The 16568-nt window shown below is 41.9% G+C and overlaps 1 protein-coding gene and 1 pseudogene across 9 annotated transcripts in view; both read right to left on the minus strand.

Moving 5' to 3' along the window:
- Window positions 1-16568, minus strand: part of LOC127664379 (ankyrin repeat domain-containing protein 26-like) — a 125145-nt gene that overhangs the window by 21181 nt on the left and 87396 nt on the right. For 7 of the 9 annotated variants that reach the window (XM_052156299.1, XM_052156304.1, XM_052156302.1 and 4 more), the window contains 3 exons: window positions 12386-12622; window positions 8716-8785; window positions 7990-8486 (listed from right to left, as the gene is read on the minus strand). In XM_052156299.1, the coding sequence (XP_052012259.1) occupies window positions 8725-8785; window positions 12386-12622 (298 nt within the window). In that variant the 3' untranslated portion in view covers window positions 7990-8486; window positions 8716-8724. Of the gene's footprint in view, window positions 1-7989; window positions 8487-8715; window positions 8786-12385; window positions 12623-16568 lie in introns of those variants that run through there. The other 2 variants (XR_007973183.1, XM_052156300.1) reach the window with 2 other exon arrangements.
- On the minus strand, window positions 2145-3801 carry LOC127664381 (nuclear ubiquitous casein and cyclin-dependent kinase substrate 1-like; annotated as a pseudogene).

Consider the following 16568-nt stretch of genomic DNA (forward strand, 5'->3'; position numbering starts at 1 on the left):
CAAATTCCACTGATTTTTATGTGGAAGAAAATGCTATCTGAACTAGTACCATATATAAGCATTGAAGACAGGGGAAAAAAATCAGTTATTTTGAAAACAAAAAGCCATGAGTTTAAGATCAGTCAAGTATCAAGTTGAAGGCCAGCCTGGGGCACTCAAAATACTGGGGTTTCCGGTAAGGTCTAAGGACTCTCACTACCCTAGAAAAAGAAGCACTCATTCCACAACTTTCCCTTTGTAAGGTGGATATGGAGAGGGAGGTACTGAAAGCAGTTACGTGTTTCAGCAGATCTTTAAATAGACCCTTTGGGTCCTCTCTCCCAAACCCCATCAGCGGTGGAGGGTTAAAAGCAGCAGTAGGTCGACACTGGGCAACATGGGGGCTACCATTTCTGACAGGGGGAGACAAAGGCTTTACCCAGGGCCCGGAGAACTAGAATGTAGTGTTAGCTGAACTGCTACATATATTAAAGAGGTAAATCTAGCCGAGCTTCCAACAGACAAGCACCTTCTAATGAACATCCCATTCCCGAGCACTGCAAATCAAGACAGTGAATACACTGCCGCTTCACTGTAGGCACACTCGAAAGAAAAGGAAAGAAAAGGGAGAGGAGGCATGGAGGTGCCAAGGGCCAGGCATTATGAACACACCCTCGTGCCATCATTACACCTAACTGCTGAGCACCTGTTTCCAGTTGAGTCACATTAAATGTCTTCCTGTTTGCATGCATGGGATTTGAAGGAAGACCAGAATGTTATAAACCACTAAAAAAAGTGAAAATAAAGGTCACTTAGAGCCCGTGTGATCACTTGAGAATTAGAAAATATATCTTCAATCTAATGAGTTGGTTTTAAAAGGGATTCTAAACAAGTCCAATCAGACACACCTTTTACACAAGTAACCTAAAAGATAGTATTATTTCTCAATAGGTAGATAAAATCAGAGATGCTAGTGCAGATTATTAAAGACACTGTTAAAAAATTGAGGCTTAAGTTGAAAGAGACCCTACCCACAAATTTTCATGAAACATAACCTAAAAAAAGCCCAGATGTCACTAGGAATGTAAGACTGAGTTATAAACCCCAAAAAAGGGAGAGATGCCTGGTGGAAATGGGAGTCTCTTCTTTCCTCAAGGACGGGTTCCTGAGCAAGCCCGCCCACCACAGCAGACAGAATCCTCTGTCATATCCACGACACAGATCACAGTGCTGCATCCCACTACAGACCACAGCAATCTAACTGCTTATGTTCAAGTTTCTATTTTTGGCCATGTTAAAACTCTATCATTAGCAGTGCAGGGTTGAAATAACTCTCTGCCACTAGGTGCTTTATTTATTCATTTATTTATTTTAAAGCAGATCTAAGAATGTTCTTTAAAGTGTCTTAAAAACCAGAGTAAAAATATTTCTTAAATAACCCTTTGTCTTACGAACACCTATTAAGAAAATGACATCGTCTGAGACAAACATGTCACTTAAAAAACACAAAAGCAGAATACTGAGGAAGCAAATTTAGCTTAAGTGCAGAAAAATATACAGAAATTACTCCACTAAATCTTTAATTTAGTAGCATAATAGGACCCCTAATCTTTGCATCTGGTCTACTGGCGAATGAGACCTGAATGTGGAGGATCAAACCTATAGATGATCTGTCCTTGATGCTTTGCTAAGGTATCTAGACTGTTATCAATGGCACATAGGTACCCTAAAATACAGTTTGCTCATCCCATTGGGGCTCAGGCTCTTGCTTTAAAAAGAAACATGAATAGAAGGGAGGGGCCAGACCAACTAAGATGCAAACAAGCCCACAGTATGGAAGCAGAAGGAGGAGGAAGGTGTGAGGCTATGTCATTATCCTGTTACTATGAAGAAAAGATTTAAATATCAAAAGGAAACAACTGTTTCTATCCCCCAAATAAAAATAGTATGGTTCATGGGTCCTCATTTCAATTATTTGTATTCATAAAGGATAAATCTCAATCTTTTGTATCTGAGCTTCACACTAACTCCAACTTTATTTGCTTAAAACTTTTAACATCATCAGCCTGCGAAAAAATGCACTGTGAGGTGTAGACTCATCTTGTCATTGAAATTCAAAGAAATCTCTTTTTAATTTTTGATCATTGGTAAAAACTTTACCCTAAAACAGGATGTATTTTAAAAACTTGAATCAATGAAAACATGAAAGAAATATGAAATTAAGACTGATTCTGGTGGCCCACTTAAAAAAAAAAAAAAGATCATTATGAAGACAAAAGAACCAATGGCTCTGAATCTCTTTGAGAATAACAAATATACTAAGTTCCAGGAACACCATTCCCTCCACACCCAAGGAAATAATCTGAGTACTGAGTTAACAATCCAGAATTCATGTTCGCCTCCCGACTGCTGTGTCACTAGTACAAATTTAAGAGACATGATTCTTTTTGACATTTACAGTTTAAACATATAAGCTCATGTTAAATAACAACTTGTCTGTCAAAAGTACAGGAAAAGAAAGAACAATTATTTAATTAAAACCTTTTTAGTTTTTTGTTTTTGATTACTGTTCAAGATGCTGTTCTTTAGCAAAAAGCCGTTTCCATAGCGTCCACCTCAAATCTTATTGCTTTGCAGCCATGGCATTCCTTCCCTCCATTAAAAACACAATCCAGTGATTAATTGACATGGCTTTTGTAGGGGGAGGGGATTGGCAAAGAAAAGACTGAGACAAAATGGCAACTTAAACACGTAAGCATACAATGGGTTTGAGAGAGAAGAGATAGATGATAGAGAGGAAAACATTATTCTAGACAAATGAAATAGCACTGAAAGCCCAGGAGTCGAGCCACAGCCCAAACCGTGTCCTACGGAGGTTTCCTTTTCTGTTTCTAATACAACCTCTCCCCAAATATCACTTTTAATCTTCCCCGGAAGCGGCTTCATCTTCAGAGCCTTCGGTCCCCAGACTTCTCGAGTGGGGGGCTCGCAGACGTCTTCTTTTCTGGAGGGCTTTCTGCTTCCTCATCCTCTTCTTTGGGAGAAGGAGTTTTCTCCTTCGATGTCTTTGATGCTGTGGGGCGACCCACTTTCCCTTTGCCTTTCTCTGGACTCGGTGTCACTGTAGCCTTTAGTCTGGGTTTGGGCATTTTCTTTTCTTTTCTCTCAGGTTTGGACTTCTTAACCATCTTTTTGTTTTTCTTTTTTGAACTGCCATAATCACTATCATCGTCGTCTTCCATTAGGAAATCTTCATCGCTGCCAGAATCTTTCTCCTGGAATGGCGCCTCATCATCTTCTTCTGGCTCTTCCTCACTGCCAGCATCTTCCAAGAGCATCTCTCTCTGCTTAGAAGCTGCTTTAGATGCTGCCTGCCGTTGCTGGTGTACATTTTTATGATCATCTATTTCATCTTCACTGTCTTCTTTGTGTCTCTTGCTTTTCTTTTTTCTGGAGCCTGATCTTTCCTGAGTGCTTTCCTCCTGGGCGTCCATCTCATCATTGCTGTCCAGGATGTCACAGGGCTCACCCACCCCGGAGAGAGCCTCCTCCCCAGGAACCTGGGACGCTTCCAAGCCACAAAGAGATTTCACTTCCTGTTGAACAGCGTTGGCCACGGCTTTCTTGACCCGACCAGACCTGACCACCGCCGGATCCGAGTTGGCATAGTCCGCCACGGTCACTCGGCCCGAGCAGGCGTCGTGGGCCCGGAACTTGAGCCGCTTTCCTCTCTTGGGCATGATGAAGGTGTCCGGAGGAGGCCCGCCTAGCTGGCCGGGGCCCCGGGCCATGTCTCTGCCCCGAGAGCCGGCTCCCGGAGCCCCCGGGTCATCTGCTTTTAAGCCACTCTGTGTAATGGGAACTGCAGGACTTATTTTCATGCACCCCCTTTGCCCACTGTATGTTAATGAGGAGCGAAAGACCTGTGGTGTTTTCCCAAGATCAGATCTTTGCTCCCTAGAAATATGTGTCCACAAACTTGTGTGGTGCCGAAGTGTTCCTGTGCTACAACTTGCCTGGTGAGAACATAACCTGTCTAGGATTCAGTCAGAAAGAAACAGAAACAAACACAAGGGACTGGGAGCACCGCTCAGTTGATAAAGGACTGGGAGCACGGCTCAGTTGATAAAGGGCTGGGAGCACGGCTCAGTCAGTAAAGGGCTGGGAGCACAGCTCAGTCAGTAAAGGGCTGGGAGCACGGCTCAGTCAGTAAAGGGCTTGCCAGGCCTGAGTTCAGATCCCCAGAACCTAAGTAAAAGGCTGAGCTCAGCGATGTTTGTAGCCTGGGTTCAGCAGCACGAGCACGTAATACTGGTGCTGAGGAGAGAGAGGCAAGCAGATACCAGGAGAAGCAGAATCAGTGAGCTTCCGGTCAGTGGAAACTAAAGTGGGTAAGGAAGACATATGTCAGCCTGTGTCCTCTGCACGCACACATGTGTATGCATGTGCACAGGCACTGAACAAGTACATACATACACATGTAACACACACAGCAAGTACACGGACAGGAAACCATCTTCATAGTGGGTGAAGGGTGAATGGAGCCAAGCAGTGTGCGCCACCCACAGAGAGGCGCTCTTCCAGCCATCAGGAAGAGTGCACAAGAAGGGGTGAAGCTCCGTGTGTGGGCGCCTACCTAGTGTGCATGAAGTCCTGGATTCAATGCCCAGCACTGCACAGACCCAGTGTGGTGGTGCAGCCTGGCACTTGGGAGCTTTAGGCAAGAGGATCAGAGTTCAAAGTCATCCTTAGTTACATATGGCGTCAGAGGCTAGCTTGGGCTACACAAAACCCTAACTTAAAAAACAAACTACAACAACAAAACAGCTTTTTTTCCCCTAAGCTCTGACAGGTATTCCAACAAGGCTGAACCTTAAAAGCATTATCTAGTGTCGGAACACAGCCAAAAGAACAACCCATGGTGAATGGTGTCTGGGGAACTGTGAGAGGCTGCAGGGGAGAGGCAGAGGGCTTTTACTTCAGCTGCACTTGGTTTCCTGCAGTGTTCTCAGAGTTGGTTTCATGTCTCCTGTGATAAACATTTACATTTGATCTGTATGACATGTTTATTCTTGTTGGACATCCGATCATAGCTACTGAACCCAATCTGGTCTCTGTGCCCAGAGTCTGCATATGGCCTTCTGCCTTGCTTGTGTGACTTCCCAGATATGATCAACAGTATGTGCTAGACAATTGTGTTTAGATGGCTCTGTCCTGAGAAAGTTCTGAGAAAGGGCAGCTCTGTTGATATTTAGCATGTGCTTACTAGCATTGGCATTTATTTATATGTTTTTCTGATCAGGTTTTTCTGAACTCAGACAACCTTTCTTAGGTCATAGCTTTCTTTGTTTCATTCCTGTATAAAAAGTACTGAAACTGAAGTAAGATCGTCTGCAGCACCAGACTGTAGTCACAACATTCTTTCAGGTCCTCAGACCCCAGGTCCAGCCGAAAAGATCTGTAGAGGTCGGCCAGAAAGTCGACAATCCAGGCCACAGGTGTGTTTTTGGGTGTAGGAAGGGATCATCTAGAATAGCAAATTAACAGAGAGAGAGAGAGAGAGAGAGAGAGAGAGAGAGAGAGCAGACTGGTGGGGTCTGCTGCAGGGGATGGGCACTTAATGGAGGGGAAAGTTATGCAAGAGCATGGCTGAGCTGATTCTTGCTGGATGCTGGCTTTGAGACAGTTAATTCAGCCTGGGATAGCAGCACTGGACTGTGACCCCAGAGCTTAGGAAGCTGAGTCAGGAAAATCAAAGTTTGAGGCTAGCCTGAGAACTATGTCAGGAAAACAGAACAAAATGAACCCTTCAAAAAGATACATAATTTTATGTTTCATGAGTTTCCCTTCCATGAAAGGCCTTTATTTTTAAAATAAAAATATTATTATTATTTTTATTTTTAAAAAAGCCAGGCTTTTTTATAAATTATCCTGCTTTGCTCTAATTTCCTGTTCGTTTTGAGACCCAGGCACCCAAGGCTCTGCCATTCTTTAGATGGCTGCTCTTGGTCTCCACCTGCCTCTCTCCTCCCAACCCCCACTACTTGCTTGCTTTGTGCCTTGACCTATATTTGTCTGGGAAATGACTTTAGTCACTATGTGAGTCAGAATGGTTTTTGCCGAGGGATTTGGAGCTTATTTTTATGTTTAGATAATGTCCAAGAGGAACAAAGAACCCAGATAGCCAAGGCGATGTTTGGAGCATAGCCAAGCTCTTTGGAGATCCTACCACTGGGGATGAAAGGCAAGTGGGCACCATCCGAGGCCCCTGCGATCTTAATCCAATGAGGAAGGTTTACTTGTCTTCTTAAGCCACAGGCAAGAGAGCACATCTCTTGTGTTCTCAAAGATTCAGTAGTCATTTCCCCTTCTCCTTTACCCCCATTCCATGGGCCCTTAAAAGAGGTGGTGGGTCCCACTCTCTTCCCACTGCTCCCTTCAAATCACCCAAAAATTCAGGGTCACTACAGACAGGTAGAAAACACTTGGGCTGGAGAAATGGATCAGCTGTTAAGAGCACTGACTGTTCTTCCAAAGGTCATGAATTCAAATCCCAGCAACCACATGGTGGCTTACAAATATCTGTAATGAGGTCTGATGCACTCTTCTGGTGTGTCTGAAGACAGCTACAGTGTACTCACATATAATAAATAAATCTTAAAAGAAAAGTCTTTAAATACCCACGGCCTCATCACTGTACCTCCAGGTGTCATGGCCTAGGGCTCACTCACTTCCTGCTAGTATGGGTAGTCAAGGGGTCTCATGTCAAAGGGTGACCACTGACCTTGAAGCTTGGATGCACAGGTCAGAGTTTGCTTTTTCACACACAGGCACTCATACACACACACACACACACACACACACACACACACACATGAGAGAGAGAGAGAGAGAGAGAGAGAGAGAGAGAGAGAGAGAGAGAGAGAGAGAGAGAGATCCCAGAAAAACGAGCCCTGCACTGCATGTAAGATCTTCCAAGCCGTGTGCTTTGGCACTTGCTGAACAGGGTGTCTGCTTAAGTGCCTATCACTACAGTGTCTGAACTCTGAATACACTGGGCTTTCAGCAAGGGCTTTAACTTCTCACAAAGGAGGAGCCAATCGGGAAGAGCAACAAGCTCGCTATTATCTGCTGGTCCCCAATGCCTCCTGCCTACTCTGCTTCCTTGGGTGCTTGGCTGTGACCCACCTCTGGCTCTCCTTAGAGTGATGTTTGGCTGAGGTGGATCTGAGCCTCTAACACAGACTAGGGAGCATCCAAAGGCAGAAAGGCATCAGGAAGCGCAGTCCTACACTCTCCTCTGCACTCATTGGTGAGAATGGAGTCACCTGACTGTCCATGACCCAATCCGGGCCTCACAGAATGTCCCTGTCGGTTCCACTCTAAAACTATGGCACCCTTCCCAATAGCAAGAGTATTGGTATTCTTATTTTATTGCTATTCATAGTCTTATTTAGGAAATTAGAAAAAATAACCTTAATACAAGCTAACATTTATGTAGTGATAAGTTTAGAGAAGTCATAAGAAAGTATTAACCTCAACACATTAAATTAAAACATCATGCATACCTATAATTGACAGGATGATTCATTCACTCATTCTTTCCTTCATTCATCCAACCACCTACAATTTGTTGCATTAAAAAAATAACTCCAGAAGGAACTTTTGAAAATTAGGAAAATAAGAAAACTTTGGAATTACCATAGGCCAGAGAAAAGGCTTTTGTAATGATTGGGATTTGTCAATCATTCTTTGTTTTAAGTAGCTGAGGAACAATATGGAACCATCTATGCTGGCAAAACCATTGTGAGTGACGAAATTGCACTCTTATAAAGTAGCATTTAATTTCAACCACAAAAGAATGTAGGGCTCAGTATCTAGGTCTAGGGAAGGGTTTGCAGGTGCTAGGTTGTGTAGCAAAGGTGGCAAGAAGTTCCTGAACTAGACCAGGAAGCAGGCTATCTTAGTTAGGGTTTTACTGCTGTGAACAGACACCATGACCCAAGCAACTCTTATAAGGGCAACATTTAATTGGAGCTTGCTTACAACTTCAGAGGTTCAGTCCATTATCATTAAGGATCAAACATGGCAGCATCCAGGCAGGCATGGAGGAACTGAGAGCTCTACATGTTCATCTGAAGGTCTCTAGGAGAAGACTGGTTCCTTAGGTAGCTGGGATGAGGGTCTCAAAGCCCATGCCTACAGTGACACACTTCCTCCAGCAATACCACACCATAGGGCCAAAGGTCCTAATAGTGCCACTCCTTGGACTGAGTATATCAAAACCACTATACATGACAAGGAGCTGGTGAGAAAAATAAACTGGAAGCCACAGAAAAGGACTCCTTGACCCCAGATGGAACTAAATCTGGTAAAAAGTGAGCTATTTCTAGTACTTGACATAATGATGATTATGTCCATTACCATTTAAATATATGGATTTCTTCTTAAAACTTCTTCATCCACCTACAGGCAAACTGGAGCAGTTGTTGGTATTTTGGGGCTTGCTGTAAAAATAAATGAATAAAAGTTACAATTGCAAAAAAGGATGGGGGAACAAAGGTAAAAATAAAAGGTAAGACAACCACAGAGAGAGGGAGGTTAAAATATTTCCTCTCCTTAATAACAGAGATTCATTTCACCCTTAGGTGAACAGGTCTGGTAATTCAACAGACAGACCTGAAAGTAGGCCTGTCAGAAATGGAGGCTCTGGAGACAATGGAAACTGTGACCAACCTTGGAGAGCTAGGTTGGTCTTTCTGTCTTTCTGAAAGCTCTCTGCAGCTTCACTTTCCTCTTGTTAGCACTAAAAAAGACAAATCCATCATGTACATATCACTTTTGTTCCTGAAATGCATTTTAAAAAGACTTTTCTTTTTAAATGGTCATAAGAGTAAATGGAATGTCCTATAAAAGAACTTGTTTCACATTTATATATATCAGAGCATTCATCAGCAGGGATTTAGGTAAACTAAGAAACTGTCAAAGGCAGTTTGACTGCAGATTACTTCAAGATAACTCCAAAGGTCAGAGTCAGAGTTAATTCACACAGTAGCAGAGGAGAGGTGCTAGAACTGCCCAAGTTTATTCATACTTGGCACTCACATACTTGAATCTGTCAATGTGTCTACTTAAGTGAATATTGACAGGAAAATTCATAAAAAGAGAACTGTATTCATTAGAAAGTTAGATCTATACTTAGCTGAAATGGTAAAGTGTCAGCTTTATTTTAAGGAAATATAAAAAGAAGAAAGCAACACTGTAGCAAGAGAGAAATGTTAGCTGTGCCCAAGGTTTATTTTTTATTTTTATTTTTATTTTTTCTCTATTCTTTGTTAACATCCTGAATGCTTTCCCTGTTCCTGGTTTATTTTTTAAGAAAAGTTATTTTACTGCAGATACTTTGCAAAATTATGTCAAATTGACAGTCACATCCAAATGGTTCCATGAAGACTTTTTTCACTACATACTTGGGTGACCATCACTTTTATCAGTACCTTTTCTTCTGGGACTCTGTTCAACTTACATGTTTATTTGTTCATATAGTGCTGCTATAACATTTAGCTGGTCATGGTAGCATTGCTGGTATATGCCCAGCATGAATCTGGCAGAATCTTCAGGAGCTTGGGCTCTATGGAGCCTGCATCCATGTCTTTTGCTTCTTACATGTTCTCTGACTGTTGTGTCAATGTTTTCTATTCTATCTCCTGCACCTGAGTGTCTCTCTTCTATCTCTTGTATTTTGTTGGTGATGCTTGCTCCTATGACTCCTGATCTCTTTCCTAGATTTTCTATCTCCAGGTTTGTCTCCTGTCATGTTTCTTTATAGTGTAATTTCCATATTTAGATCCAGGATCATCTTGTTAAATTCCTTCTCCTGTTTGGTGTGTTTTCCTGTAGTTCTTTAAGGGATTTTTGTACTTCCTCTTTAAGAGCTTCTACCTGTTTACCTGTATTCTCTGGTATTTTTAAGGGAGTTATTTATGTCCTTCTTAAGTCCTTATGCTTGAGATTCTATGATCCTGGGTGTGTTACAGCACCTGTGAGTTAAGCTTATTCTGGATGTGTTGGTACTAGGTGTGGAGTTAGCACCTTTGTTGAAAACAAAAATCTGAGATAAAAGACCAGAAGGAAAATAAAAATTTAGGTCATATTCTTTTTTAGAATATTAGAAAAATAACCTTTATACAACTTAACATTTACTTAGTTATAGGTTTATAGGAATTATAAGAAAGTATTAACCTCAACACATTAAATTGTCATGTATAATAGTGTTTGAAAGTCATTATGTCACTTACTGTTGAGTTCTAACTTTAAGGTTATATCAGAAGCATAGTAAAATATTAAGAATCCAAACAAAATTAAAAAGAGCTTTAACATAAATAAATATATAATTCTAAAAGGAGGACATGAAGTTGGTAGAGAGATGTGATATGGGCTGTGAGGGAGAGGGCAGTGAGAGGTGGATATGATTGTGATACATTTTATATATGCATTAATCTTTCAAAGAATAGGTATTTAAAATAAGTGCAATATTTTATTCCATAATTTTAGATAAAAGTGGAAATTGTTTTCTAAAATTTAATTTCTAAATTTAGTGAATTTAAATTTAATTTACCATAAGTGAATGTAAAACATATCAATATTTTTACATTTCTTGGACCAATTTATAATGTATGTAAAAAAATAAGATCTCCCAGAACTGTAGCCAGGAAGTGACATATGGTGCACTCCTTTAAAGATTAGTCTTAGCATTGGAGAGGCAGAGACAGGTGGATCTCTGCGTTCTACCTATAACCTGGTCTACACAGTGAGTTCCAGGACAGCCTGGGCTACAATGAGGAACCATGTTCAAAAAAATGAAATAGACAGACAGACAGACAGATGAACAACTTAAGAGAATCTGGGAGTATTTAGTAATTGTATATGTCTTGATACACATGCATGTATGAGCAAGAATAGATGGACTAAGTGGATTATGAAGAAGGTTATGAAGATGGGAGTGGATAGGCTGAGGAAGAAGGGGGAGTTGGAGAGGGTAATGGGGATGTGGTCATGTGTCATTATATGCATGTGAGTGGACATCAGAAACTGAACTTGATGGAATTTTCTTAGAGGACTCTAAGTTGGGGGGTGTGGGACCATGAAAGGCAACCTGTTTTCTGGTTGTGCGAGACTTAAACTTTAGAGATCCTGCAGATAATTCTGCAAGGGAAGCTAAGCCATTGGCCATGCTCCAAGACACTAGCCTCCTGACACAGTGTCCTCAAGTCCATAATTCTGTGGCCATAAGTTATGTAGGGCATTTCCCTTAGCTCCTGGTGTTCTGTCTAGACTCTTCCCACACAGATACCTCATAACAGCAAGGTATGGTCCTTCCCAAAGTATAAAAGGGGTTGCTTCCCCCTCCTCCCTCTCATATTCTCTGCTGTATTCTTGTCTCTCTCCATTGCCCTCTTAGGCTCATCTCCCTTCCCCCTCTCGCCATGACCAGCCTCTATTTTTCACTTATCAGAACTCTCTGCCCACAATAAATGCTCTAAACCTATGGACTACCTCTTCTCATCTGGACCCACTATGATGGAGCCATGGAGCAGGTCTCCTTCTCAAGAGCTGTTTCTAGCCTCCTGCAGTGGAACTTCTCTGTCTTCTAGCCAAGGTCATCACCAAGCCATGCTGCCTGCCCAAGCTAGTCAAGGACATTCGTCCCTGCAGGAAGAACCTGAAGTTACTTTATTCCCTATTTTCGCTTAAGCCCTGGGCCAGACCTAGTCCAGTGGTCCCGACCCGGTCCAGCGGGCCCCCACTCTGTTCTCATCTCTTTTGAGACATTCAGTCTTGTCTGCAGTGTCCAAGACTGAGAACCTGTATTCCCTGGCCTCTGCAAGGCCTTCCTTGACCTCTGTGAGGCCTGGGATCTATGAACTCTGCCCTGCCAGCAACCCCAGGTGAACATACAGGCTGCCCTTCCCCAGCCCCAGAGCAGGGTCCTACAGCTTCTCATAGCCTGATGCATGCCTGTTGGTTCCATGGGCACACCTGCAGCCCAACTCCTTGTGTCTGCCTTGCCCAGTGGCCCAGAGCTCTGTGTGGATGTAGGCTTCCACTGTTAAGCCACAGGTAGGTAGAAAAGTGGGGATGGATATAGTAGGAGTTGGGGAAGTGGATAACATGATTGAAAACTGAAAACAACTCAAAAACTTAATATGAAAAGGACGGGGAAAGAAAATAAGTAAAAATAAAAGGTAAGACCAGCACAGAGAGAGGGAGGTTAAAATGTTTCCTCTCCTTAGTAACATAGATTGATTTCACCCTTATGTGCAGAGGTCTTGTAATTCAACAGATAGACCTGAAAGTAGTTCTGTCAGAAAGGGAGGGTCTAGAGACAATGGAAAATGTGACCAACCTTGGTAACCTATGTTGACCTTTCTTTCTGAAAGCTCTCCCTCTCTGCTGGCAATGTGATGTCCCCAAACTTGGAGTAACATTTCCACTCATTCCAAATCCATCATGGTGATGAGGACCTGAAACACTAGTTTCCTCTTGGATGTGCACAGCCCCAGTGTGTGAGTGTGTAAGTAGCTCTTCCTCTGCAACTATTGTAGCAATGTCTTCCTGCAGCTTCACTTTCCTCTTGTTAGCACTAAAAAAGACAAATCCATCATGTACATATCACTTTTGTTCCCGAAATGCATTTTAAAAAGACTTTTCTTTTTAAATGGTCACAAGAGTAAATGGAATGTCCTATAAAAGAACTTGTTTCACATTTATATGTATCAGAGCATTCACCAGCAGGGATTTAGGTAAACTAAGAAACTGTCAAAAGCAGTTTGACTGCAGATTACTTCAAGATAACTCCAAAGGTCAGAGTCAGAGTTAATTCACAAAGTAGCAGAGGAGAGGTGCTAGAACTGCCTGAGTTTATTCATACTTGCCCCTCACATACTTGAACCTGTCAATGTGTCTTAAGTGAATATTGACAGGAAAATTCATAAAAAGAGAACTGTATTCATTAGAAAGCTAGATCTATACTTAGCTGAAATCGTGAAATGTCAGCTTTATTTTAAGGAAATATAAAAAGAAGAAAGCAACACTGCAGCAAGAGAAGAAATGTTAGCTGTGCCCAAGGTTTATTTTTTATTTTTATTTTTATTTTTATTTATTTTTTCTATATTCTTTGTTAACATTCTGAATGCTTTCCCCGTTCCTGGTTTATATTTTAAGAAAAGTTATTTTACTGCAGATACTTTGCAAAACTATGTCCAGGTGACATTCGCATCCAAATGGTTCCATGAAGACTTTTTTTCACTATATATTTGGGTTATCATCACATTTATCAGTACCTTATTTTCTGGGACTCTGTTCAACTTACATGTTTATTTGTTCATATAGTGCTGCTGTAACATTTAGCTGGTCATGGTAGCATTGCTGGTATATGCCCAGCATGAATCTGGCAGAATCTTCATGAGCTTGGGCTCTATGGAGCCTGGATCCATGTCTTTTGCTTCTTACATGTTCTCTGACTGTTGTGTCAATGTTTTCTATTCTATCTTCTGCACCTGGGTGTCTCTCTTCTATCTCTTGCATTTTGTTGGTGATGCTTGCTTCTATGACTCCTGATCTCTTTCCTAGATTTTCTATCTCCAGGTTTGTCTCCTGTCATGTTTCTTTATAGTGTTATTTCCATATTTAGATTGTGGATTATCTTGTTCAATTCCTTCTCCTGTTTGTTTGTGTTTTCCTGTAGTTCTTCAAGCGATTTTTGTATTTCCTCTTTAAGAGCTTCTACCTGTTTACCTGTATTCTCTGGTATTTTAAGGGAGTTATTTATGTCCTTCTTAAGTCCTTATGCTTGTTCTCTCCATCTGTTTATCGCTAGTGCTACCTACCATCATTGTCTGAATGAAGCCTGTCCCTCCTGTGATCCTGGATGTGTCAGAAATCCTCAGAGTCTAGCTATCTCTGTGGTCCTGTGATTCTGTGATCCTGTGATCCTGAGTGTGTGAGAAACCCTGGGACTCAAGCAGCTTCTGCAATCCTGAAATCCTGTTGTGACCAAGCTCCTGAGATGCTATGATCCTGGGTGTGTTACAGTGCCTGTGAGTCAAGCTTATTCTGGATGCTTTGGGACCAGGTGTGGAGTTAGCACCCAAGGTCTACACAGGGCAGCTCACACTGGAAGGAACCTGTGCCACGAGCCAGGCAGGGGTTCCTGAATTCCTTGATCCTATTGGTCCTAGTTACTCCTGGTGTTGGGACAGATGTTGTGGCCTCCTCACCTATGATCCTGGGAGTTTAAGAGCACCTGGTAGTCAAGTTTTTTCTGGATGTTGTGGGACTGGGTGGGGAGTTAATGCCCATTGTCTACTCAGGGCAATTTCTCAGACCAGAAAGATCATTCTACTCACTCTAAAATTAATAATACATACCAAAATACCCCTGGCTCAAAGTCATAAGGAAAACAGAAATCTGAGATAAAAGGCCAGAAGGAAAATAAAAGTTTAGGTCATATTTTTTTAGAATATTAGAAAAAATAACCTTTATGCAAGTTAACATTTATCTAGTTATGGGTTTATAGGAATCATAGAAAGGATTAACCTCAACACATTAAATTGTCATGTATAATAGTGTTTGAAAGTCATTATGTCACTTACTGTTGAGTTCTAACTTTAAGGTTATATCAGAAGCATAGTAAAATATTAAGAATCCAAACCAAATTAAAAAGAGCTTTAACATAAATAAATATATAATTCTAAAAGGAGGACATGAAGTTGGTAGAGAGATGTGATATGGGCTGTGCGGGAGAGGGCAGTGAGAGGTGGATATGATTGTGATACATTTTATATATGCATTAATCTTTCAAAGAATAGGTATTTAAAATAAGAGAAATATTTTATTCCATAATTTTAGATAAAAGTGGAAATTGTTTTCTAAAATTTAATTTCTAAATTTAGTGAATTTAAATTTAATTTACTATAAGTGAATGTAAAACATAGCAATATTTTTACATTTCTTGGACCAATTTATAATGTATGTAAAAAAATAAGATCTCCCAGAACTGTAGCCAGGAAGTGACATATGGTGCACTCCTTTAAAGATTAGTCTTAGCATTGAAGAGGCAGAGACAGGTGGATCTCTGCGTTCTACCTATAGCCTGGTCTACACAGTGAGTTCCAGGACAGCCTGGGCTACAATGAGGAACCATGTTCAAAAAAATGAAACAGACAGACAGACAGACAGATGAACAACTTAAGAGAATCTGGGAGTGTTTAGTAATTGTATATGTCTTGATACACATGCATGTGTGAGCAAGAATAGATGGACTAAGTGGATTATGAAGAAGGTCATGAAGATGGGAGTGGATAGGCTGAGGAAGAAGGGGGAGTTGGAGAGGGTAATGGGGATGTGGTCATGTGAGTGGACATCAGTAACTGGACTTGATGGAATTTTCTTAGAGGACTCTAAGTTGGGGGGTGTGGGACCATGAAAGGCAGCCTGTTTTCTGGTTGAGCTAGACTTAACCTCCAGAGACTATGCAGATAATTCTGCAAGGGAGGGAGGCCCATTGGCCATGCTCCCAGAAACCAGGCCCCTGATACAAGGCCCTCAACTCCATAATTCTGTGGACATCAGTCATGTAGGACATTTCCCTTAACTCCTGGTATTCTGTCCAGACTCTTCCCCCACAGTTACCTCACAACAGCAAGGTATGTTCCTTCCTAAAGTATAAAAGGAGTTATTTCTGCCTTTTCTCTCTGTTGTTCTCTTCTGTATTCTTTTCTCTCTCCATTGCCCTCTTGGGCACTTCTCCCTTCCCCCTCTCACCTGGCCAGCCTCTAATTTTCACTTATCAGAACTCTCTGCCCACAATAAATGCTCTAAACCTATGGACTACCTCTTCTCATCTGGACCCACTATGATGGAGCAATGGAGCAGGTCTCCTTCTCAAGAGCTTTTTCTAGCCTCCTGCAGTGAAAACTATCTGGCTTCTAGCCAATGTCATGACCAAGCCAAGCTGCCTGCCCAAGCTAGTCAAGGCCATTCGTCCCTGCAGGAAGAATCTGGAGCTACTTCTTTCCCTCTTCTCCCTTAAGTTCAGGGCCAGACCAAGTCCAGTGGGCCCCCACTCTGTTTCCATCTCACTTGAGACATTCAGTCGTGTCTGCAGTGTCCAAGACTGAGAACTTTTCATCCCTGGCCTCTGAAAGGCCTTTCTTGGCCTTTGTGAGGCCTGGGACCTATGAACTCTGTCCTCCCAGCAACCCCAGGTGAAAATACAAGCTTCCCTTCTCCACACCCAGATCAGGGTCCTGCAGCTTCCCATAGCCTGATGCATGCCTGTTGGTTCCATGGGGAAACCTGCAGCCCAACACTTTCCGTCTGCCTTCCCCAGTGGCTCAGAGCTCTGTATGGATGTACACTCCCACTTTTAACCCACAGGTAGGTAGAAAAATGGGGATGGATATAGTAGGAGTTGGGGAAGTGGATAACATGATTGAAAACTGAAAAAAAAAGACTCAAAAATTTAATATGAAAAGGATGGGGAAACAAAATAAGCAAAAATAAAAGGTAAGACCAGCACAGAGAGA

This window comes from Apodemus sylvaticus, chromosome 14, assembly GCF_947179515.1.
Source record: "Apodemus sylvaticus chromosome 14, mApoSyl1.1, whole genome shotgun sequence".
Taxonomy (NCBI): Eukaryota; Metazoa; Chordata; class Mammalia; order Rodentia; family Muridae; genus Apodemus; species Apodemus sylvaticus.